Source organism: Moschus berezovskii, chromosome 13 (genome assembly GCF_049115385.1).
Source record: "Moschus berezovskii isolate FMDL1 chromosome 13, NW_MosBer_1.0, whole genome shotgun sequence".
Taxonomy (NCBI): Eukaryota; Metazoa; Chordata; class Mammalia; order Artiodactyla; family Moschidae; genus Moschus; species Moschus berezovskii.
Window position 1 is genome coordinate 68834913 of NC_142472.1, and position 26838 is coordinate 68861750.

At 37.5% G+C, this 26838-nt stretch overlaps 1 protein-coding gene across 2 annotated transcripts in view; it reads right to left on the bottom strand.

Annotated features, from left to right (window-relative positions):
* RB1 (RB transcriptional corepressor 1) overlaps positions 1-26838 on the bottom strand; it is a 122128-nt gene that overhangs the window by 36171 nt on the left and 59119 nt on the right. For both annotated transcript variants that reach the window (XM_055426098.2, XM_088842750.1), the window contains exon 17: positions 25947-26143. In XM_055426098.2, the coding sequence (XP_055282073.1) occupies positions 25947-26143 (197 nt within the window). The remainder of the gene's footprint in view (positions 1-25946; positions 26144-26838) is intronic.

The following is a 26838-nucleotide window of genomic DNA, read 5'->3' on the forward strand; positions in this document are numbered from 1 at the left end:
AATTATTTTCACTTGAGAAAAAAGATATATAATTAAATTAGCATTCAATCTGACTTTCACATTTTCAATCTTTCAAGTCCTGAATACAAATTTGGATAAACAAAACACTCTTTGTTTTAAGGTTTAAGTTTGATTTTTGCTGTTGTCTGGGTTGGAGCTGCAATGGTTTCAAATAAATCATAGAAGTAAGCTAAATAAGTAAACCCATTTCCAAAAAAATAACAGCGGAGGATTTTCTTGTTAGTGAGTGATAGCCTCCTTTAAATAAACCTAAAACAAAATAAATCCTTAAAAAAGAAAACTAGTGAAGAAATTAAACATAGCTCTATATATCCCAAGAGAAGTATATATGTTGTAAAGATGTTTTCTTCAATTGACCCTGAAGTGCCTTTATTTGATACCATTCTTCAAAAAAAAAAAATATACTTAGCACTCTAAACATATATTTTTGAGTTGGAAAGCAACTAACAATTTAATAATACAGAAGAAAGGTGGTGCAGAGTTTGTAACTGAGATTTCTCTTAAGTTTTCTTGGATTAAGTATCTGTGAGCAAGACCTCAAAAGCATGGATATTATTTTAAAATATAAGCAAAAATAGTCATCAGATAGTTGTTACTACTGGAGAAATTTTTATTGCCTGCTTGTCAACAGGAAGATGAATCCAAAAATTTATAAGATTCTTCTTGAATACATAACAGACAAATATTAGTTTTCCTCAACTACAACTTCAAATCCTAGGTAAATCTTAACTACAGGGACAAAGAGGGTACAAAAGTTATTTTTCTCTGTTGGCTTTGCATTTTTAAGTAAATTATACATTCAGAGGGTTATCTCTTTCCCCTTTACCCAGGAAACCTGTGTTAAGAAAACTCAGACACCAATACAGTATACTAACGCATATATATGGAATTTAGAAAGATGCAAATGATAACCCTGTATACGAGACAGCAAAAGAGACACAGATGTATAGAACAGTCTTTGGGACTCTATGGGAGAGGGTGAGGGTGGGATGATTTGGGAGAATGGCATTGAAACACGTATGTTGTCATATGTGAAACGAATCACTAGTTCAGGGTCAATGCATGTTATAGGATGCTCGGGGCTGGCATGCGGGGATGACCCAGAGGGAGGATAAAGGGAGGAGGGAGGTGGGAGGGGAGTTCAGGAGGGGGAACTTATGTAAACCTGGGGCAAATTCATATCAATGTATGGCAAAACCAACCAATATAATATTGTAAAATAATTTGCCTCCAATAAAAAATAAATTAATTACCTAAAAAAAAAAAAAAAGAAAACTCAGAATTTACTGTTTCCTTAGAATGACAATACTAGCCCCTCCCTCCCCCAAAACTGCCCACTGTTTTTTACATCTTTATAAAAGAGTAGATGATTTATCTAATCTTCCTTTCCGTATTAAGTAACAGAAGTAAGATGAAAAGTTTTGAAATGTGTAAAACCACTTTTCAGCATCCTAAGGATTGATTTCGAACTTAGAAGTGATCTTTTCTAAGAAAATCAACCAAGTAGCTTGTTCACCAAAAGAATGTATGAAATATATGTATTATGTCCACAGAAAATTAAAAGGAACTTAAGGCACTACTTATATCAAGGAGTTTTATCTTCATATCCTACATTCAAAACACTGGGAGTCAATCTGACGTATAAACCTTAATTATGGGATTGGTATTTAAAGAATTAGTGACTCATTTGAGGAATAGAAAATGGAACATCAGCAAATTTCATATACCCAACTGAGAAACATTTAACTTATAACTGGTACACAGCTAGCAAGAACCTGAGGCAACTGCAATTTTAGACCTCCAATGAACAAGGTACCCAGCCTTTCATCACTGTATTGTTACTCCTGCCCTGCGGACTGATCTTTACTATCTCCCAACACTCAGGAACTTTTTAATACCTGAATGCCACATCCAACCCCAGATATCACAAATGAGGGAAGATATGACCCTTTTATAGATAACATTTTATAAATAGTGCCCACTAGTAGATGAATCTTAAGGAAATCCTAAGGGAAATTATTTTTTAAAAGTTCTTTTGAGCTGTCCTGAAAACAAAATAATCCACTTATAATATGACTTCTAAAAAATAAACTGCAAATTTAAAAGAATCAACGGATAAATGTAAAGACACAACATATTTAAATTAACCAGAGTATTTAATGGTCAACAATTATTTCTTAAATAGCAAGATTTTCCACAGATCAACATTACACTATCCTAAAATCACTAGTTCTTAAATTTCTTTTTTCTCTTTCTTCATTTTTTCATGACATCTGCTACCGATTTTTTTGACAGTCAATTTTATAAAAGTACAAAGAATATCACTTAAACAGGGCAGTAAACCAGGATAATAAAAGAATATGAAATTAACTCCAGGCAAACTTTTCTAACAAGTCTTTCTCCTTCTTCCATCTCTTAAAAAGATTTATTTTAGTAACTCCTTAAAGGGGAACAAAATTACCAGTGCTAAAAGCAGTGGCCAAAACAGAATCCAAGATACAGGACCCCAGAAGTAGAGATAATTCACGAATTTAATGAACGGTTTCCGAACTAGAAATCTGCTTTACTTATCAACCAATACTTTTTGAAAATAATTGAAATATTTATGGCCAGCAGGAATGTGAAAATATAATCAACATCACTAATTAAAACAACAATGAGATATTATTTCATACCTGTTAGAAGGACTATTCTCAAAAAGAGAGGGACTAACAGTGTTGGTGAGTTTGAGAAGAAAAGAGAATCCTCCCACAGTGCTAGTGGGAGTGTAAATTGGTACAACTACGGAAAACAGCATGAGATGCCTCAAAAAATTATGACTAGAACTACCATATGATCTAGCTGTTCCGCTTCGGAGTATTTATCAGAAGAATATGAAAACATTAACTAGAAAAGATATATACATTCCTATGGTCATTGTACCATTATTTTTTAATAGCCAAGATATGGAAACCACCTAACAGCCCATCATAAGATGAATGAATAAAGAATCTGTTATATATCTGTTTGAATAAATGGTACTCAGTCATAAAAAAAAAAACCTTGCCATTTTCAACAACAGGGATAGATCCAGGAGGCATTATGCTAAATGAAATAAGTCAGATGAAAAAAAGATAAATACCAAATGATTTCACTTGTGTAGAATGTAATGGCAACCCACTCCAGTACTCTTGCCTGGAGAATCCCATGGATGGAGGAGCCTGGTGGGCTACAGACCATGGGGTTGCAAAGACACAAAAAAACAAAACAAATGAATTTAAAAAACAAAAATTTCTAGATATGGAGAACAGATAGTGATTACTAGAACATAAGGGCTGAGGGGTAGGTGAACTGGTAAAGGGCATCTATTGTATGGTGATCAATGGTTTTTGGTGATGATCTCTTCGTAGTGTATACAGCTGTCAGACTGCAGTGGTGCACATATGAAATTTATATAATGTTATATACCAATTTTACCTAAATAAAAATAGGAATAACCTATGGAAATAAAATAGAATGAGAAACAAATATGTGCTTTTATGGCCAAGTTACAGTTATTAGTCATAGGGTGAATGTGTTGAGTTTCATTATCTTCCTATCAAAATGACTGGTGGGAATTTCATAATTTAAAACTGAAAGAGTCTGGGGGTCATTTATACAACTTCTTTATCTTAGGTAGAAGAAACGGAAGAAGTAAAAGGACAACTAATTTCACATAACTAAGGTCACATAACAAGTTAAGGTAGAGTCAGGTAAGAGTATTTTTTCAACTTGTCTACTCCTTTAATGGTGATAAAGGGAGTAGCAGATGCAAAGTCCTCCTTGTAGAGAACCTGGTATGTTGAAAGGATTAAACCAAATCCACAGTGTCTGGAGAAGTAGGACTGAGATCCTCATAAGCCATGATACAGCCATGGTAAGATCTGAGGAGATGGGGGACGCGCTGAAGGATTTCAAGTAGAAGGAAAGACACGAGTATGCATTTCGAAAAACTCCCATCCCTCTCATTATACTGAAGAGACACATTTAACTTCAGGAAAAAGAAAAAAACAATCACAATAGGAGTTATATTTATTTCATTTAAATTTAAAGAGATTCTCTTATCCTTTATTTTGATTATGTCCTTTTCCCCTTATTAAAATGCTTTCTTTTTGAAATGATGGTGATGATGAGTAGGAAGAATACTTTAATGTTTGTTACTTGGAAAAATTAAGTTAGCAGCCCTGTGGAGAAATTGATAACATTCATATACTGCTGGTGGGAAACAAAATGGTATAACGCTAATGGGTGGGAATTTGGTGCACGTGTGCACACACACACACTCATCACTCACTCTTATCCTTCAGCCCAGCATTCTGATTTCTAGTATTTACCTTGAAGTCACACTTTCAATAATATAAAAATACATATATGTATGTACAGGATGCATTATTGTTTGAAACTGGAAAACACTAAAAATTCCCTAGATGTCCAAGCACAGAAAATTGGTTGAATAAATTACAACACACATACACAGTGCAGTATGTTAGTCTTTGAGAATTCTTAAAGAGTATAATAAATATCTTAAAGAGAAATTATCTGTTGTAACTTAATGGAGGCTGAAACTGAGCAAGAACAATAAAAAAATTTTTTTTTGGAAAGAGTAAGAGACAAAATACAGCTGTTTCCTATTCTAAGTTTTCTTATCATGTTCTAAATCTAGAATGTACAGGAAGACACCAAAAATACCTGTGATATTTGTCTATTTCTGGAAGTAGCAGAAAATATTAAGAACCAACATGCAAATTAATAAAGCTACATATGCAAAGGCCACTTGAATGCATTTTAAAACAGACCAGGTTGTGACAGTTTAGTTTTTAAAACATAATGTAAAAATCTGGAAAAGATAGATGTCAAAAAGTAGGTTCTATTTTATAATTAAAAGTAACTGAACTTACACAGTTTAAGAACAACTGCCCTAGAGTGGTTCTAAAACTTTATTAAACTCACTATTAATAACAGCTTCTGATTTTGCTGGAGGAATTCAGAAACTACATTAAATAGAATTGAGATCTCATAAGATACCTCTATTTTTCTGTTCCTTGCACATCCAGATTTCAGAGTCCTTCCTCACTATTACAGTTAGGATACGCCATGACACTAGTTTAGAGACTGAAAATTCTTAGACTATATTCAGGTAATTTTCTAACATCATGACCTTATAGAAGACACTCTCTGAACAAGAGTACAAGTGCTTCCATTTCATCAGGTTAAGTACAGAGGATATTTCCAAGCTATTCTTTTACAATTGCTGTTTCTCTTGTTTGTACTTGACTAGTGAACAGTGACCTCAGGGTAATTAGTGACATGATTCACAACTAAAGCACCACAACAAATTTCAACGGCAGTATAACAGAGAACACTGCCCACATTTAACAACGCTGGAGTTCAGTTACACCTCTTTTTCCCTGAACTTATTCCATTCCGAGAAGGCAGTGAGAGAGGTACGTCAGAAGAGAAAATTTCTACATACTTGTAAGCCAGGACAAACAGATCCAATACTGTGTTCTCAGTCCTCTGTTCTTAGGAAATCAATGAATAGTAGAGAAAATGAACTAAAGGAAACTAACGATTAATCGTGATGTTTCTAAAAGGTACCATTCTCATAAATGTACATTTATTCCTCATGGCAACCCTGGTAAGTATTATCATGCCCATTTTACAGATGAGGAAAATACAGTTTGAGCTACAGACACACAACTTGCTGAGAATCACACCAAGCAAGCTACATAGTATCTCTGAATGAACCTCAGCTTTTTCTTGTCTGTAAAACAGGAACAGTGATGTTTATCTTCTGGGAAGATTAAATGGGATATGGTGACACCAAAATCCAGACAGAAGTGACACAAACACAGAGAAAACATGAATAAAGAAACTAATCACAATAGTGCATATACCTGGTGGTAAATTAATATACACCACAAGGCAGCACAAAGGTTAAAAATACCGTCTCTGGGACCAAGACAGTTTGAGTCAAAATTCTAGCTCTGCTATCAACTTAGTTTTGTGGATAGGGGAAACGTTCTTAATTTCTCTGTGCCTCTGATTTTTCATCCATGAAGCGGTGATAATGAGTATCTATTTCATACATTTGTGCGAAGTAAATGAGTGAACACATTTCAGCACTTTTAACAGTGCTGAATGTTACCTATTGTCACTACTACACTGGAATGTAATATGCATAAGTGAGGGTCATTTTGATGTAGGTCTGAATGATGATCAGATTCCAAAGAAGCTAGTGATGAGCTTCTTACAAGCACTGCTTCCTAAAGCAAGTTTCTATGAGCTACCTAAGGGACATTTCTGAGTGTGAGATTTTTATGTTCCTGAATTTCTTTAGTCCTTTGTGCCACTTCATGAACAAGGAGAATGTGTCGTATGGATGATGGGGGAGGGGAAGGGAGACATGAATAGACAAGTCATGAATACTTTTCCTGCACAGTGAACTCGAGCAATTTCTCACATGTGTCAGGGTGTTCCAAAGATTAAAAAAAGATACAAGTGCAGAGAGAAAAGAACACACTGAGGAGTCAAGCCCCGGGCTCAAGACAAGATGGCACTTGAACAAAGGTCTAGATATGGAAAAAATTTTATGTTTAAAACCATAAACAGATCTGGATCAAGAACTCAGGTCCACATAAACATTCAATCCAGGAGAAGATGTGGAACAATTTATAACAGGTATCTATCTCAGCTTCTTTGGGTTTTCTGTTTGTTGTTTATGAAGAACCACATAAAAAACCATTTAATGCCTCACTGCTTCTTCAATGGTTCAATTATGAAGAAGAGTTATTTTATTAAATTGAGCTTACTTATATCTTAGAGCTTTATAAAGCAATCACTTATTCGCATTTCAGTGGATAATTGTTCATATGAACTAAGTTACTATCTTTATTTTTGTGCTTTTTCTGTATATCTGTATTTTCAACTTCTGTCTAGACTACTTCACTAGTAGAACACAAGGTCCCTATCAAAAATTTTATTTCTAAGATATTGCCTTCCTTTATTTTTCATTCTTGGACTTTACATTTTTTCATTCTTACAGAAGACGTTAGGCATACCTGAAATTTTTCGTTTAAAACTCAGAAAGAACTCAGTTTTAACGTGTCAATCTATAAAAAGAGATCTAGTTTTCCATTTCGCCTCACTCTCACCCTTCCCTTCAATCTCCCTAAGAGTTGATTCAAATATTTAATTTTCTCAACCCTAAACTATATATATAATTACAGATTTAAAAAATACTTATATTACTATATTAAAATATCATTCAGAGAGTTACATAAATGAAACCTACAGGTGCACTAGTAACTTCTTCTAAAATCTAGTTTGCTCCTTTTGTAAAGTCTAATCTTTTCTTCCTGAGGAATCTAGCAGATCAACAGGGACAGCACAGCACACAAAGGAGTGCCTCACAAAGGGCTGCTCTTTCCCCCGTTTCCAGTACTGACTAGCTCCAGGGCAAAACAGTCACCTTGTTACTCAAGATAAAAAACGTACATGCTATTTTTTCATTTAGAATAAGATTTTATACTGTCTATGCTGGACTACATGCTACAGTGGTAATAAAAACAGTGTGAATGAATAAACAGAAATAATGTGGTACAATGAAAGGAGAACTTTACTAGACTAACATGGAATTTGGAATTAAACCAATCTGGGTTCATATGCCAAGTGGGTGACTCTAGACAAACTGCTTAACGTTCCTGAGCCAGCTTCCACTTTTGAAAAAGGAAAACAGTATTAACAACATCACAGGATTATTATGAAAATTAAATCAGAAAAATACTTTTGGTGCACAGCACACTGCAACTAGTCAAGGAGTATTAGCTGCCTTCCATCTATGGCTAATTAGCTGCTAGCTGGGGCACAGATTCCTAGGTTCCTCCTCATATGGGAAATTAGATTGACGCCTATACCTGCTTTGTGGAGTCAGTGTAAAGAACCAACAGAGTATTTCACTTTCAAGTCAAAATCATGTAAAGTCATCTAGGATTTGGCCACTCTAAAGAGTGGTCCACGGGCTAGCAACATCAGAACCACCTGGGGGGCCTGTGAGAAATGCTGAATCTCAAGTCCTGCCCTAGAACCACGTGATAAGAAAATTTACTTTAATAAGATCTCCATGCATAGTAAAGTTTGAAAAATACTACTAAGAAAATAATCCTCCGCCTGGAAGGAAGAAACGAACTTTATCAATATCAACTGTGCCAAAAACCCAAAAGCACAAAGGGCATTTACAACAGAACATACTGATTCAATTAGCTCAGGAGAGCAAGTTAGAGAAAACAGGTATCACGGATTGACAGACTCTGAAATTGTGAGAAAAAAGGAATAATTCACAAGGAAAGGGAGGGGGAAGGCAGGGAAAAAAAAATTAAAACACTGGGTAAAGAGCACAGTATTTTCCAGAAGCAAATGGGCACTCTCACCCATGAATAATATAGTAATGTCTATAATGATGTCCCTAGCCAAAAAGTAAAATTACTTTAAATATACTCTGCCGAAGAAGAAAGCATATATATTCTCTTTCAAAATTATTTCCCTCAAAAAACCTGTGTGTTTACAAACACGCACAATATACATACATATATTTTATTTTTAAGTAGTGCAAAAAAAAATTCAATTCTGAATATTCATTGGAAGGACTAATGCTAAAGTTGAACTCTACTTCAGCCACCTGTCTGGAAGAACTGACTCATTGGAAAAGACCCTGATGCTGGGAAAGATGGAGGTCACAAGGAGAAGGGAGCAACAGAGGATGAGATGGTTGGATGGCATCACTGACTCAATAGACATGAATCTGTGCAAACTCCAGGAGATAGTGAAGGACAGGGAAGCTTGGTGTGCTGCAATCCATGGGGTTGCAAAGAGTCAGACACGACTTAGTGACTGAACAACAACAACAAAATTATCTTGTACATTCACTTTTGTACAATATCTCATTTACCAACAGAGCCAGCTCTTCACTTTTAAAGAGATTAAAAACAGACTTTTGAGACTAACTTACTAATCTTAAATCAGGACTCATGTACCATTGCCAATGTGGTCCATAATTTTCCCCCAAATATCTTTCCACATTTCCACACCCAGTTTAAGTTTTTTCCCATACACTTACAACTGATCACTCCCTCCTTTGACTCTCATGGCTTATCTTATTTCTCAGTATATATCACATTGATTTACTTTCCTATAGGTTCCAAGCCTCTTTAAGGGTAGGGGCTATTTCCCATGTCATTAGATACCTCGCTGGAGCAAGTACAATTCCTTTCAAATAACTGATATACAAATATCAGATATGATCCAAAGAGAACTGGAAAAAACAGGTAAAGGAGAGTAGGGAAATGAGACCTGTTATCTTTTTTTGAAAAATGTTTCAACATTTTATACATTGTGAAGCAATATAAAGTAGTAGCACACCTTCAGCAGTGGCAAATAATTCTCAACATTTAAATAGTTTTGTAGAATCATTAAATATTTGGGCTAGAAATACTAAAATCTTTTTGGTCTGTCTCAATTTACAAAGCAAGAACCTAAGATAAAGACATTAACTTGTACGTGGAAGCAGCAGGCTTTGAATGTCAGGTCTTCTGATTCCCACATTAGGCCATACTCACTCTCACCATGTCAATGTGGTTTGCTTCAAAGATCAAAGAACTCTCTGAACACAGTGTTTCACCATATTGCAAAGGAAGGATACTCCAATTTAAAAAATTAAGAAAAACAAACCAAACAACCATAAACATAGGGGGTGCTTGAAGAATAGCAGAAGGCTAGAAAGGTAAGGCCGGAGAAGGCAATGGCAAGCCACTCCAGTACTATTGCCTAGAAAATCCCATGGACGGAGGAGCCTGGTAGGCTGCAGTCCGTGGGGTCGCTAAGGGTCGGACACGACTGAGCGACTTCACTTTCACACATTGGAGAAGGAAATGGCAACCCACTCCAGTGTTCTTGCCTGGAGAATCCCAGGGACAGGGGAGCCTGGAGGGCTGCCGTCTATGGGGTCACACAGAGTCGGACACGACTGAAGTGACTTAGCAGCAGCAGCAGCAGAAAGGTAAGGCAGGGTCCAAAAATCACAGCCAGAGTAAAGAGGCTGCATTTATCTAATGGCAATGGCAGCTACTGTGGGTTTCTGAACAGGAATATTGCATGAAAAAGCATTTAAGAATATTCACTCACCATCAAACTATAGAATGCAGGGTAGTACCAAAGCTGGGAGACCAAGCAGGAGCCTATAATAGTGTGTTCAAGGTAAGAAGCTAATGATATGTAAGAAAATGTAAATGAAAATAGGTATTTAACATAATAAATATGACACGTGGTACTTTTTTTTTGGTTTTTGTATTTATAATTACTGATCAACTTTAACTGATGCTTTTGAACTGTGGTTAGAGAACTTCTTAGAGAAGACTCTTGAGAGTCCCTTGGAAAGCAAGATCAAACCAGTCAATCCTAAAGGAAATCAACCGTGAATTATCTTGTGGAAGGACAGATGCTGAAGCTAAAGCTCCAATACTTTGGCCACCTGATGTAAACAGCTGACTCACTGGAAAAGACCCTGATGCTGGGAAAGACTGAAGGCAGGAGGAGAAGAGGGCAACAGGGAATGAGACGGTTGGATGGTATCACTGATTCAATGGATATGAACTTGGGCAAACTCCAAGAGACGGTGAGGGACAGGAAAGCCTGACGTGCTGCAGTCCATGTGGTCACAAAGAGTTGCACACAACTTGGCAACTGAACAACATTTTGTATTACAAGACTCTGTAAAACTACAGAGAAAAAGAAGAAAAAAATGTTCAGTATTCAAGCCTCGATGACTTGAAAAGTAAAATGTAAAAATACAAATACTGGGAAGCAACGGTGCATTTAGAACAAAGCAAAATAATTTTAGCTTTGAAAGGTAAAGTCAAATCTTTTAAATCACTGGAAAGCACCTACTTAACCATGGTATTTAAGGGCAAGAAATTAGGAGTATGCTGGGTCAGAATGAGAAACATTATAAAACCACAGTGATATTTTCAGAAAAATTCAGATTTTTAAAAACTAAAATGTTTTGCTGGAAAAAAGATAAATATACGCTTACTTAAAAAAATACAACTCTGGGTTTCTTGGACTTGGGTGATTATTTCTTTCCCCATTTTAGGGAAGTTTTCAACTATTATCTCCTCAAGTATTCTCTCATGGTCTTTCTTTTTGTCTTCTTCTTCTGGGACTCCTCTGATTCGAATATTGGAGCGTTTAACATTGTCCCAGAGGTCTCTAATATTGTCCTCATTTCTTTTAATTCCTCTCTGCTTCATTTATTTCTACAATTCTATCTTCTAGCTCGCTTATCCTGTCTTCTGCCTCTGTTATTCTACTGTTTGTTCCCTCCAGAGTGTTTCTGATCTCATCTACTGCATTATTCATTGTATACTGACTCTTTTTTATTTCCTCTAAGTCCTTATTAAACCTTTCTTCCATCTTCCTAATCCTTTTCTCCAGGTTATTTATCTGTAACTCCATTTTGCATTCAAGATTTTGAATCATTTTCACCATCAAAATTTGAAATTCTTTATCAGGTAGATTCCCTATATCTTCCTCTTTTGTTTGTGTTGGTGGGCCATATGATCCAGCAATCGCACTCCTGGGCATACACACCAAGGAAGCCAGAATTGAAAGAGACACACGTACTCCAATGTTCATTGCAGCACTGTTTATAATAGCCAGGACATGGAAGCAACCTAGATGTCCATCTGCAGACGAATGGATAAGAAAGCTTTGGTACATATACACAATGGAGTATTACTCAGCCATTAAATAGAATGCATTTGAATCAGTTCTAATGAGGTGGATGAAACTAGAGCCTATTATACAGAGTGAAGTAAGCCAGAAAGAAAAACACCAATACAGTATACTAACGCATATATATGGAATTTAGAAAGATGCAAATGATAACCCTGTATACGAGACAGCAAAAGAGACACAGATGTATAGAACAGTCTTTGGGACTCTGTGGGAGAGGGTGAGGGTGGGGTGATTTGGGACAATGGCATTGAAACATGTATGTTGTCATATGTGAAACGAATCGCCAGTTCAGGGTCGATGCATGTTACAGGATGCTTGGGGCTGGTGTGCGGGGATGACCCAGAGGGAGGATAAAGGGAGGAGGGAAGTGGGAGGGGGGTTCAAGAGGGGGAACTCATGTGCACCCGGGGCAGATTCATGTCAATGTATGGCAAAACCAAACAATATAATATTGTAAAATAATTAGCCTCCAATAAAAAAAAAATACAACTCATGAGGAGCTTTTAAAAAACCCAACATTAAGCATTTTTCATTATAGTAGCATGGTTGCTGTATAAATATAGTATATGACATCATATTACTTCACCATCCTTATTCTTTTAGTGTTAAATACAGCTTAATCATTATCTTACAATTCATTTGCCTTCCTGAGACACTGCTCTTCATAAAATATAACTTTTGAAAAAACTAACGTCTAATGGTAAATACTAAAACCATTGTGCAAAGTGCACCAGAGGTTAATGATCTACCATCCAAATACACAACAGATATCCTTTTTGGCTTTTTCAGAGCCACAGGCTTTTCTCCCTTTTGTGTTCATTTCCTGTCAAGTTTGACATTTCAAAAGAATACCAAAGAAGCTTAAAAATTTGTTTACAAGCGTGTCATTAAATCAGGACTCTAAAAATAAAATCTATTCATTGCAACTGTACTGATGTATAAAAGAGGCCTTCATTTAAATTTTGGAAAAATAATAAAAAAGGAAACATTTTTAATCTTTTCTTATATAAAAGTGCTCTGGTCCAATATTTTTGCAACTGAATGAAGAAACTTGCTGATGTGTAGGGACTACAAAAAAAAAAAAAACAGAATCCAATTTAATGAGTCAGCTATATTTGACAACATTTAGAGGAGGCTCAGCTTTCTTATGACTTATTAAAATTTAATACAACAATTAATTACTAATACTTCTACGTTCTCCATATAATAAGTATCCTCCGAAATACTATTATTCAGAAGATATGATGCATTTAATACAGAAAAATAGAAATGAAACCCTAAATATTCTTTAAGTATACATATTCAAAAATCTTTATCAATCACTAAATACTATACATAACTCTTTTGGCTATGATAAAGGAACAGAGACCAGATTTGTCTTAACTGCAAAATCAAACAACATAAATAATAGCTTTCAGACACTGAGTACAGGCTAGTAATAGGACAAGCAGTATAAGACAGTAATTCTTGGGGGGTAAAAAAGCAAATGCTTAAGCTCCACCTTTGCCTGGAGAGAGTTTCCAGGTTACAAGTCAGGGAGGAGAAACTGAAATAGACCTCAGTGGTCTCCCTGGTTGAAGAAACAGAATTGAGAATTCAAGACGGAGAAATCAGGAAAATTAGCAGGACAGAGTAGCAGAGAAGAGACTTACACAGAAAAGAGAGAGTTGCAAAGAGAGTGCTCCAGGAGTCTGCGGAGAGTTACTCTTGGTCTTTACCCCAGTCCTGATCAGCGCGTGAAAACTACCAGAGGCCAGGAAAAGAAGCAGAACCATTCCAGGAGCCCAGAAGAGTTCTGATTTCCACCAGCCAGTCTGGAAAAACCTTGTAATGTATGAGACATCAGGTAGAGCACCTAGAAGGGGATTGCCTCAAGATTGGGGAAAAATTAGTCATAAGATTAAAGACTGGCTTTGTCTAGAAACAACAAAAGCCTTTAAAGGATCAAATGCTTCCAAGTAACTAAACTGTGTCCCAAGACACAAGAATAGTGAAAGGAATATGAAAATATCCAGGACCACTAAGGTAAAATTCACAATGTCTGGCATCCAATAAAAAGTTACCAAGCAGCCAAAAAAAAAAAAAAAAGACACTTCAAAAGAGAAGTATTAGTCAATAGACAGTACTAAAAAGACATAGATGTTAGAATTAGTGGACAGGGACTTTAAAATAATTATTATAAATATATTCCAGATGTTGAACGTAAAGGAAAGCACAGACATGCTGAAGAAAGATATAAAAGATTTAGAAAAGGATTCAAATCAGATTCTAGAGATGAAAAATCTAATACCTAAGATTAAAAGCACAGTAGATGGAATTACTAGCAAATAAGACATTTCAGAAGAAAAAAATTAACGAACTTGAAGATATAGGTGTAACAGAAACAATTTCAAGTGGAACAGAAACAAAACATCTAGGACAACAACAACCAGAGCATCAGGGAGCAGTGGGACAATTTTAAGTGACCTAATACATGTGTGAATCCCAGTGATAGGGAGCCTGGTGTGCTGCTGTCTATGGGGTCGCACAGAGTCGGACACGACTGAAGCGACTTAGCAGCAGCAGTAGCAGCAGCAATACACGTGTGACCAGAATCCTTGCATGAAGGGTGAGAGGAGTCAACAAAAACATTTTGAGAAAATAATGGCCCCAGATTTGATGAAACCTATAAGCCCACATTTCAAAGTAGAACTCCAAGCAAGAGAAACAGGAAGAAAACTGAATTAAGGCACATCTTAATCAAATTGCTTAAAACTAGAGATAAAGAGCTGCTCTGTAAGAAGGGCTGCTGCTGCTGCTGCTAAGTCACTTCAGTCGTGTCCAACTCTGTGTGACCCCATAGACAGAAGCCCACCAGGCTGCCCCATCCCTGGGATTCTCCAGGCAAGAACACTGGAGTGGGTTGCCATTTCCTTCTCCAATGTGTGAAAGTGAAAAGTGAAAGTGAAGTCGCTCAGTCGTGTCCGACCCTTAGCGACCCCACGGACTGCAGCCCACCAGGCTGCTCCATCCATGGGATTTTCTAGGCAAGAGTACTGGAGTGGCTTGCCACTACTCTAAAACCAAAAATGCTATGCTGCTGCTAAGTCGCTTCAGCCAAATGCTATGAGAGGCACAGTTTCTCATATGAGAACTCAGGAGGATAAGATGAGGAGGGGAAAAAAAAAGAAAGGGAGGGAGAGGTCAGCACATACCAGGCAGGAGCAAGGTACCAGACTCCTAAGAAACATTTTAGATGTGAATCTTGCCCCAGACACCAGCTGACACCGCATGGTCTGGGAGGAACCGTCCAGTCTAGCTCTTCCCAGATTCCTGACCCGCAGAATCATAAGCAAAAGAAAATGATTGTTTTAAGCCACTGATGTGCCATTCAGCAATAGATAACTTGTTTCTATCAACATTTAATCCTTCCTTTCCCATCTTGAAAAATAATTATCCCGCTGCCTCACATACCTCCAGCTATACCTTTATTTCCCTTTACAGATAAAACTGGTAGAAACTATTTATAACCACTGTCTCCACTTTATCTCTCACTCACACCTCAGCCAAATTCCACTGAGACCTACTCCTGCTCCCATATCACTTCTTCTAACAGTCCTTAACCTTCACCAGTGGCTTCTTTATTGCTGAAACTAATAAACACTCCTCAGTTGTTACTGACTTCTCCTACAGTATCTGAAATAGCAAGCACTCAGATCTTTTCATTCTCTCTTTATGACACCACTTCTGATACTTCTCCTTAGCGACAGGAGGATTCCTTGATTAGATCTCTTTTGTAGGCTTCTGTTTTCTGTCTATCCCTTAACTGTTGGTGCTCCTTAGGATTCTATCCTAAATTACATTCTCTTTTTGTACTACACTCTCCTGTTAAGTGACCTTATTCTATTTCCTAAACTTTAGTCATTTGGTAAAACACAGGGATTTATAGTTTTGAAGCCAGAGAGACCTGTGTTTGAGCCATAAGCTCTGCTGTTTAGCTTATATGGTTTAGGGCAAGTTATTAAACTTCTCTAAGCATTATTTCCCTCATTTAGAATAATAATACCTCATGGATTATTATAAAAGTCAAATGAGATGATAATAAGTACTAACCATAGTGTGGGTGACACAAGGTAAATTGTCAATCCGTTCCGTTCAGTCGCTCAGTCGTGTCCGACTCTTTGCGACCCCGTAGACTGTAGCCTACCAGGCTTCTCCGTCCATGGGATTCTCCAGGCAAGAATACTGGAGTGGGTTACCATTTCCTTCTCCACAAAAGGTGGTAATTTCTGTTATCATACATGTGCTGGCAGCTCTCAGGTTTCTGTTCCTGGCCTAGAATTTCTTTCCTAAACTCCAGACATACATACCCAACTGCCTCTTGACACCTTTACTTGATGATCTACAGGCAATTCAAATTCAACATAATAAAATTTCACCTCCCAAGGAAATCTCCAAGGAATTCCAATGCAATTCCAGCTATCTTTAATGAATGACACTACATCAATGTCATAAGTTGACCCTTTCTCTGTCCTTCATTCTCACTCGTGTAATTAACTGCCATATCTTATAATACAAAGCCAGAGGTGCTGTTCCAAGTGCTTTTCCCATACATTAACTCATTTAAAATGAAACACACACATGTAATAAGATAAAGTTTATAAATGACCAGGAAGTAGTATTGATCAACACTGTAAGACTACAAAGGAGGAAAGAATGACTATAGACTTAGGATGGTCACAAAAGCCAAAGTGGAAATAGACCTGAAAATCCGGTAAATAAAAAGGGGAAAGCATTTCAGGTGGAGCCTATGAAGTGAACAAAGAGACAGGCAGAGACAAACATGGATGTATGAGTAATAGTAAACAGAGATGTCTGAATCGAGAAGAGAATACAAGGAAAGTATTCTCAAAATATTTTGCACTCAGCGTCCCTTAACATTCTTAAATTATTGAGGACCCAAAAGTTTTGTTCATGTGAGTGTGTCTATCAATATTTGAGAACCCCTTGGACAGAAGAGCCTGGTGGGTTACAGTCCATAGAGTCACAAAGTGTTGGACACAACTGAAATGACTTAGTACGCATGCAATATTACTGTATTAATAATTAAATCTTAATTTAAAGCTAATTAAGAAAACTAAGATCATGGCATCTGGTCCCATCACTTCATGGGAAATAGATGGGGAAACAGTGGAAACAGTGTCAGACTTTACTTTTTTGGGCTCCAAAATCACTGCAGATGCTGATTGAGCCATGAAATTAAAAGACGCTTACTCCTTGGAAGGAAAGTTATGACCAACCTAGATAGCATATTAAAAAGCAGAGACATTACTTTGCCAACCAAGGTCCGTCTAGTCAAGGCTATGGTTTTTCCAGTGGTCATGTATGGATGTGAGAGTTGGACTGGGAAGAAAGCTGAGTGCCGAAGAATTGATGCTTTTGAACTGTGGTGTTGGAGAAGACTCTTGAGAGTCCCTTGGACTGCAAGGAGATCTAACCTGTCCATCCTAAAGGAGGTCAGTCCTGGGTGTTCATTGGAAGGACTGATGCTGAGGTTGAAACTCCAATACTTTGGCCACCTCATGCAAAGAGTTGACTCATTGGAAAAGACCCTGATGCTGGGAGGGATTGAGGGCAGGAGGAGAAGGGGACGACAGAGGATGAGACAGCTGGATGGCATCACTGACTCAATGGACCTGAGTTTGGGTAAACTCCGGGAGTTGGTGATGGACAGGGCAGCCTGGTGTGCTGTGATTCATGAGGTTGCAAAGAGTCGGACACAACTGAGCGACTGAAGTGTAATTAAAACAGAAAAAAATTTTAAGAATGCAATTTATCTGAAATAACAAAAATAAGCTTGCTGTGGACATGACTTTGAGTAAGCTCGAGGAATTGGTGATGGACAGGGAGGCTTGGTGTGCTGTAGTCCAGTGCTGCAAAGAGTTAGACATGACTGAGCGATGGAACTGAAGTGAACTGAAGCTTGCTATATGTTAACAAAACTAACATTTTTCTGAAACCTAACTCTATTTTCCTAAATAAACAAAAAAATTAGAACAGTGGCAGAGTTTTACAATCCTTCAAATCCCTTTAATATCTAGCCTATAGAAGAGACCTGAATTCTCATATCTGTTTGTGTATTTGCTTCATTGAAATGTGTTGTCTGGTTGAAGTATAAGAATATCTGGCCTCACATAATAAGTAGTTGAAAAAAGAAGGAGTATTTTAATAGACTTTTCAGATAATAAGGGATATTCTTTTTTGATACTACCCTAAAACTCAACAAGCAGTAGTTTCTTAAAGTTTAATTGCAATGTGAAATTGGAAACAATTTCCATGAATTTTAATTTTCATTGAATTTTTAATTTTCATGAATTAGACTTCACATTCTGAGACCTTAAAAACTATTGATCTATCAAAGACCTTAAACTCTGAATAAACTTCTTACCCATGTATGATTTTATAGCTTGATGCATTTTGGTCATTTGGAAGTAACAGTTCACTGAATTACATAGATCTTACAATGCTGATGAATCTCTTTATGTAATGTTAAACAATCACATTTACTAATACTACCACAGAATTCATCAAAAAAGTCTTTGATATACTGGGAAGCTATTCTGCTTACAGTGAATACAAGATTATCAAAATTCTAATTTTCCCTTGAGAACTCAAAACTTATCATTGGCAACATTTATTGTTAGTTGCTTTCAATCACAATGTACTTGAGAATAGAGATTACATAAAATAAATACTTTTAACTGGCTCATCAATGATGTTTTTAAATGACAACAGGCATGTTTTGCTTTGTTGTTTTTTTTCCATTCGTCACTCACTTTATTCAGACACTTAAATGTACCTCTCTCCCGACAGGGCTCTCTGTTCATCTCACTCCTCACAGTAGAGAAAACTCCATCATTCCCCAAATCCACCGACAGGGAAAATTTTAGGCCGTCTTTAGTTTGTAGCAGAAACAACAGCCCAGCCAGTCAACAAAGCTACATCCACAAGACGCCAATGTCCCACCCCTACCCTTTCCCTCCCTCATTTAGAGGTAAGATTTAAAGTCTGCTGATTTTAAAAGAAGTACAGTAACCCACATACTAACACATAACTGAACATAAATAATGAGGTTTCTTAAACAAGGACAACTTTTTCCAGCTGGGTTATAAGATGACCAGGTCAGCCTGAGGGTGAAAGGAGAGGTTAAGAGAGGCTGTGAAATGGGCAGATTTGCCTTCCTCCCTTGAAATCCCTTCAAGGTGCAGACAGTTCAGGAGTACTGAAAAGGCATCAGCTCTGACACATTTTAGGAGAAAAGCTTGGACGATGACCGACAAATAAAAACACTATTACGCACTTGGTTTTCAATAAACTGAATAAGGCCGGCTGGCCCACTTGTTTCATGGGAGCATGAAACAAGAGGCTTAGGTAAGAGAAATTTTGACACAAATATAGATTCCTCGACCCACAGTTTTTTTTAACTGAGAGTTTGTGGTGGTGAAGAATACAGTGACTGCAAGCCTGGAGGGGAGGGGACTTTGGGGCTGAATGGATACAAGTATATATGTGGCTGATAACCAGAACCCCTTCACTGTTCACTAGAAACTACCACAACACTGTTTATCAGCTATACCCAAACACAAAATAAAAAGCTGGAAAAAAAACCCACAAACACTTTGATGCTACTGCTCTAACACGGTGCAAAGGTTCCAAAAGTTTTGGAATAAATGTCATTGGCATAAATGTCAACAGAGTGAAAAAAATAAATAACATCTTAACAGTAATATGAAAAGCTTTCACATTGCAGATCCCCTAAAATGTTTTCCAGGATGACTAGGGGATCACAGACCACACTTTAAACTGCTGATAAGAAAAAAGGAAGAGACAAAGCTTCTAAAAGAGAGCCTTGCAGGCATCAAATAATTACTTAAAATTCCCACACTAAAAACATACGTTTGATTACTTTGACCCTCTTTGTATGCTGGGTAACTATAGAACTGAATCCTGAACACCATAAATGTTTAAGTTGTAAAGATTCTGGATTCTGCTATTTTTCTCAAATTTTTGTTTCTTTGTCTTAAAGCAGGTAATTATTTTTACTGAACTTGAGCTGTAAACTGTTTATTCACCAGCAGCTTCTATTTCAAGTCACATCTTTGCCTTTCACTAAAGCCACTTTGAGACAGGCTTCCCTGGCGGCTCAGTCAGTAAAGAATCTGCCTGCAATTCAGGAGAGCCAGGTTCAATCTCTGGGTCAGGAAGATTCCCCAGAGAAAGGAATGGCAACCCATACCAGTAACTGTAAGGTCAAAACGGCCCAATGATGTTAAATAAAAGAACCCAGATGCCAAATAGATAATGTAACAGGCTTAAATGGCTAGGCACCCCTCAGCGGGATTCTAGGACCCAACAGAGCGAGGTCGGGGAATTCCTCCCCGAACAAAGGCAAGAGGCAACTTATATAGCTTTAGGCAAGATTTGGAGTGGTGGTCCCTCATAGGTCAGTTAGCCGGGGGGCAAGACTGGGTTGGTTGCCCGATCTGCTCAAGGTTGTGCTGACGCAGCAGAATAGTTCTTGCTGTTTCTGGGCAGAATGCTGTTTCTGGACAGGAGGTTAGGAGGGGGAGGTTAGGAGAGGGTTGATTTCTACCAGGAACCGATACATCAAGGACACTCCAGCAGTGGGGGAGGGAATGAGAGAACACAATAGTCAGAGTCCAGCTGGGCTTTTTCCTGCCAGCGGGAAAGGGAAGAGGAGAAGGAGAAGCCAAGATGGCCACCAGGGTCCAGCCTTATAGTAACTTTGCCTGGAGAATTCCATGGACAGAGGAGCCTGGCAGGCAATAGTCCATGGTTGTTTCAATTTTCCAACTTCCCTAGTCAGAAACCCTGAGATTTTCCCACTGGCACTCAGTTCAGTTCAGTTCAGTCACTCAGTCGTGTCCAACTATTTGTGACCCCATGAACTGCAGCACTCCAGGCTTCCCTGTCCATCACCAACTCCTGGGGTTTACCCAAACCAATGTCCATTGTGTCAGTGATGCCATCCAACCATCTCATCCTCTGTCGTCCCCTTTTCCTCCTGACCTCAATCTTTCCCAGCATCAGGGTCTTTTCCAATCAGTCAGCTCTCTGCATCAAGTGGCCAAAGTATTGGAGTTTCAGCTTCAGCATCAGTCCCTCCAATGAACACCCAGGACTGATCTCCTTTAGGATGGAACTGGTTGGATCTCCTTTCAGTCCAAGGGACTCTCAAGAGTCTTCTCCAACACCACAGTTCAAAAGCATCAATTCTTCGGCACTCAGCTTTCTTCCCAGTCCAACTCTCACACCCATACATGACTACTGGAAAAACCGTAGCCTTGATGAGATGGACCTTTGTTGGCAAAGTAATGTCTCTGCTTTTTAATATGCTATCTAGGTTGGTCATAACTTTCCTTCCAAGGAGCAAGCATCTTTTAATTTCATGGATGCAATCATCATCTGCAATGATTTTGGAGTCCAGAAAAATAAAGTTAGCCACTGTTTCCACTGTTTCCCCATCTATTTCCCATGAAGTGATGGGCCCAGATGCCATGATCTTAGTTTTCTGAATGTTGAGCTTCAAGCCAACCTTTTCACTCTCCTCTTTCACTTTCAGCAAGAGGTTCTCTAGTTCCTCTTCACTTTCTGTCATAAGGGTGGTGTCATCTGCATATCTGAGGTTATTGATATTCCTCCTGGCAATCTTGATTCCAGCTTGTGCTTCATCCAGCCCAGCATTTCTCATGATGTACTCTGCATATAAGTTAAATAAGCAGGGTGACAATATACAGCCTTGACGTACTCCTTTCCTGATTTTGGAACCTGTCTGTTGTTCCATGTCCAGTTCTAACTGTCGCTTCCTGATCTGCATACAGGTTTCTCAAGAGGCAGATCAGATGTCTGGTATTCCCATCTCTTTCAGTATTTTCCACAGTTTGTTGTGATCCACACAGTCAAAGGCTTTAGCATAGTCAATAAAGCAGAAATAGATGTTTTTCTGGAACTCTCTTGCTTTTTCCATGATCCAGCGGATGTTGGCAATTTGACCTCTGGTCCCTCCGCCTTTTCTAAAACCAGCTTGAACATCTGGAAGTTCATATTTCACATATTGGTGAAGCCTGGCTTGGAGAATTTGGAGCATGACTTTACTAGCGTGTGAGATGAGTGCAATTGTGCAGCAGTTTGAGCATTCTTTGGCCATTGCCTTTCTTAGGGATTGGAATGAAAACTGACCTTTTCCAGTCCTGTGGCCACTGCTGAGTTTTCCAAATTTGCTGACATATTGAGTGTAGCACTTTCACAGAATCATCTTTTAGGATTTGAAATAGCTCAACTGGAATTCTGTCACTTTCACTAGCTTTGTTTGTAGTGATGCTTCCTAAGGCCCACCTGATTTCACATTCCAGGATGTCCGGCTCTAGGTGAGTGTGAGTGATCACACTGGGTCATGAAGATCTTTTTTGTACAGTTCTCCTGTGGTATTCTTGCCACCTCTTCTTAATATCTTCTGCTTCTGTTAGGTCCATACCATTTCTGTCCCTTATTGAGCCCATCTTTGCATGAAATGTTCCCTTGGTATCTCTAATTTTCTTGAAGAGATCTCTAGTCTTTCCCATTCTATTGTTTTCCTCTATTTCTTTGCACTGATCACTGAGGAAGGCTTTCTTATCTCTCCTTGCTATTCTTTGGAACTCTGCATTCAAACGGGCATATCTTTCCTTTTCTCCTTTGCTTTGCCTCTCTTCTTTTCATAGCTATTTGTAAGGCCTCCTCAGACAGCCATCTTGCTTCCCCCTATACCTCCCAGCCCCAGGCTAAAAGCTTCCTACCCAGGCCCACAGCACCCCTACTTCATTTCTTAACTAGGCTGTGTGCTCTAAAAGGTCAGTGACTTCAGGCAATTCCTTTGGTAGCTCAGTGGAAGAGAATCTGCCTGCCAATCAGGAGACACAGAAGCTGTGGGGTCGACCCCTGGGTCAGGAAGATCCCCTGAAGAAGGAAATGGCAACCCACTCCAGTATTTTTGTCTGGGAAATCTAATGGACAGAGGAGCCTGGTGGGCTACAGTCCATGGGGTCTCAAAGAGTCGGGCACAGTTGAGTGTGCACAGGTTTTATAGTTGTATTTTTCTGTGAGGAGTCATATGGTATGGTCTCCCTCCATATGACCAGAGGCACAGGTCCCCTACAAAAGATTTTTTATCTGAGGAATTAGCATCATGAGAGTTGTCCCGCATTTATAAAAAATTTCTCTGGTGGCTGTGAGAGAAACAGTGTTAACGTAGCCACAGATGTGGGTAGATCAAGAGGAAAATTCTTAATGGTCCACAAAAAAGACCATTTAGAGAATATACTACCTGGTCTATTTCGGTTTACAAAGATTTTACTGAAAAAATCCCAACACAGTCTGAATATACTGAAAGTAAAATATCCAAATCTCACCTCATCATCTCCTGGCATGATAAACTGCTTAACAGATTTAAGAGGCCTAAACATCTGTACATTTGGTGCAATGCTTAGGCATGGTTCATTTTAAACCATTCCTAATCTTCTAGATTTCCAGAGGACAAGATTTCACTAGGTTTTTCAATAGATTGTTTAGCATTTTATATTCACATATTGCCTGTTAATCTCTCTGGGATCCAAAAAAACAGAAATGTGCTTATGCCTTCTTAAAGTTATTCTGTTCTTGATTTAGTTTTTCTCAAGACTGTGCAGTAAAGGTACTCAACCTTTTCCCCATGCAACCATTAAAAATACAATGATGTTCTTCCTTTCATTAAATTACCAATGGGTAAAGTAAGTAGTATCTCACTTGATGTTTCCCTGTATGTTCTCATAAATATCTTCAGTTCAGTGAGAGATTCTGACTGTAATACAGAATCAAAAAACCAAGCAGGTTTGCTCTGATTCTTAATCTGGATTTTGGGATCATCAGTTCAGTTCAGTCGCTCAGTTGTGTCCGACTCTTTGCGACTCCATGGACTGTAGCCTACCAGGCTTCTCCGTCCATGGGATTCTCCAGGCAAGAATACTGGAGTGGGTTACCATTTCCTTCTCCAGGGGATCTTCCCGACCCAGGGATCGAACCCGGGTCTCCCACATTGGAGGCAGACACTTTAACCTCTGAGCCACCAGGGAAGCCCTTTGGGATCATAGGTGTGCTCAATTGCTCTGATTCTTGATTTATATGTTAGTAACGTGGGTACATGGTAACCCACTCCAGTATTCTTGCCTGGAGAATCCCATGGATGGAGAAGACTGGTAGGCTACAGTCCACGGGGTCGCAAAGAGTCGGACACGACTGAGCGACTGAACGGAACGGAACGTGGGTACATTCTGTTTGTAAAAAAAATCCTTTGAACTACAACTTGTGATATATGCTTTTCTGTATATACATTATACTTCAACAAAGAAAAAATCCTACAGTCTGTGAAAGCTCAAATTTATCTATGGTATGCCTATTCTCTAAAATGTTAATTATTCGCACAGGAAAGACTCACATATTATGTTGTATGGCATGACTTATGTTCATAGTTACCCACCACCACTCTGTTTATGATTAAAACAGCAGTATGTATTGATTTTTTGAAAATTCAAACACTGAAAGTAGTCTATAATCTCATCCCCTAGAAATACCAAACTCAGAATTTAAATTCAGAGGCTTATGAAGTCTACACTACTCTATTATTAAAAAACTGTACCCTTGACCAGACTTTGCGCATGTTACTTTTCCTCCACAAATTCTCAAAAATAAAAGAATATTGTTTAGAATCCTAGAATACCAGTAACTGAACTAAACAGGCTTGAACACAAGCAATTTTCAACAGTAAATTTCTACTACTCCCTCCATAATTTTCAGAGCTAGTGTCTTTTCTATATCCTCACAATATCTACCTCAATGCAAGGCATATAGCAGATGTGTATCGATAGAAATCAAGTTCTCTGAAAGAAATAAGAATAGTCACTTTCAGATGATACAGTAATGTCTTGATTTCAATTTCTAGGAAAAGCGGGTATGGCACCCTTTGAAAAGTATTCTATTTATTTCGTTTATTGATCTATGTATTTATTTTTGCTACTTTCTTTGAACCCCCAGATTCTGAGAGTTTTCTCCTAACTACTCCTTTTTTTAAAAAGCAAAGCTTTTGTATGAAAGACTTATCCAATTCAATCACAGCAATACAATGTCTATCAACTTCCCCTACTTCTCTCCTTTTCTATCCACTCTGTCTATATGGCAATACAAGAAAAGCACGAAGAAACAAGTTATCTCTTAGCCATTACATTTTTAAAATATAAAAAAATTTAAAACTACGTTTACATGAAGATTAAGATTCTAATATAACTAAAGCCTTAATTTTTTCAATGTCATTTCTATATGCTGGTATAAATGAAAAGATGTAAACTTAGCATGCAACAGTTTCAAAAGAAATCAACTGTATATCACTCTACAAACCTGATGATTAACGAAGTATTGCCCAACTATGAAGATTTAAAGAGCCTAACAGAAGAACTTCATATAAATGTTTTATTATTACTACATAGGAAATATAACCTTTCTTTAAATAAAGCTTTTATCAATAGCTTATATGCTATAAATAGACTACCTAGAATATTCTTTCTGCCCATACAATGCTATAAGCAATAACTACACCTGTGTAATTTTAGATTATCTTTAACGATGGGACCAAAAAAAAAATCAAATTAAATTGAAATAAAAATCTGTACTTTTAAATCATCTCAATAGCTTGTCATTTTTTAAAAAAATTATTCTGTTGAAATTTAAGACCAGACATTTAAATTTTCAAACATGACACTCCTACTTTAAATAAGGTTCCCAAATACTTTAAAGAATCCTTCTTTGTTTTAAAGTGCCAAGCTTTAAGAAAAGCAATTCATAATAAATTCCTATATGAGACAGTCTGGAGAGCTCAAGGACACCATTCAATTGATAATATTCCACTTGATTCTTGGACTCTACTTGGAAATCACATTATTCATTAAATCACATATTTGCTCGAGGTAAATGTTAACAAATATATCTCACTAACAGATAACTGTTCTCCATATGCATATGAATACCTTTAACTATTTTAGCTAGTTACTTACTGAGAGCCATGCAAGGGACTCCATGATTCGATGTTCACATCGTTCTAAATGTTTAATCATTTCTCTGGTCAGGTTGGCTTCTGCTTTGATGAAACTTTCAATCACTTTGTAAAAATCAAAAGCTTTTAAGTTAAATACATTCAGAATCCATGGGAAGGATAGATCTGTCCCAGTATCCAGGCTCTGAGACATACTTCCTAAAAATGAAAGAAAAACATAACTTAGGAATGAAACAGAAAGTCTTGAATTACATTATTTTTCAGTTCAAAGGTTTTATTAAACAAAAAATTAAAACACAGTAGAAAGGCTAAACAAAAAAAATTTATTTAAAACAGAATTTTTTATTCTGGGGTTCACAGACCCCTAGGAAATAGGATTCCCAAGACTGAGTGCATATGCATGTATGTCTCTTTTAGATAGAAGGCTCATAGCTTATATCAAATTTCCAAAGGTTTAAATATTCTACATTTGTACCAGGGACAGGCTTAACATCCAACCAGTAATGCACTGGCATATCCATTTTAACAGTCTCATTAATCGTTGATTAAAAGGGGAAGTGATTGCTTAGATTTTGATAATTTGGTTAGAAAAATCTGTTTCAACTGTGCATTTCTTGGTTATATTAGTTATGTAATATATTTGTATCCTTAGACAAATTTTTTTCTTTTGTTTTTTATAAACAAAACTTTTTTGACAGTTGCAAGATTATTTGCAAAGTAATAATACATGTTGAAAACTATTTTAAAAACCACTATTGGTGCCTCTGTTCCATTTATCTGGCAGATTTCAGTTCCAACCTTTGGTCTCATAACCACTGAATATGTATATGTGGCAGTGCTTCCTTATCAGTGGAAGCTGCTCAATAGTACTTCTCAGGGATTTTTACAATCTC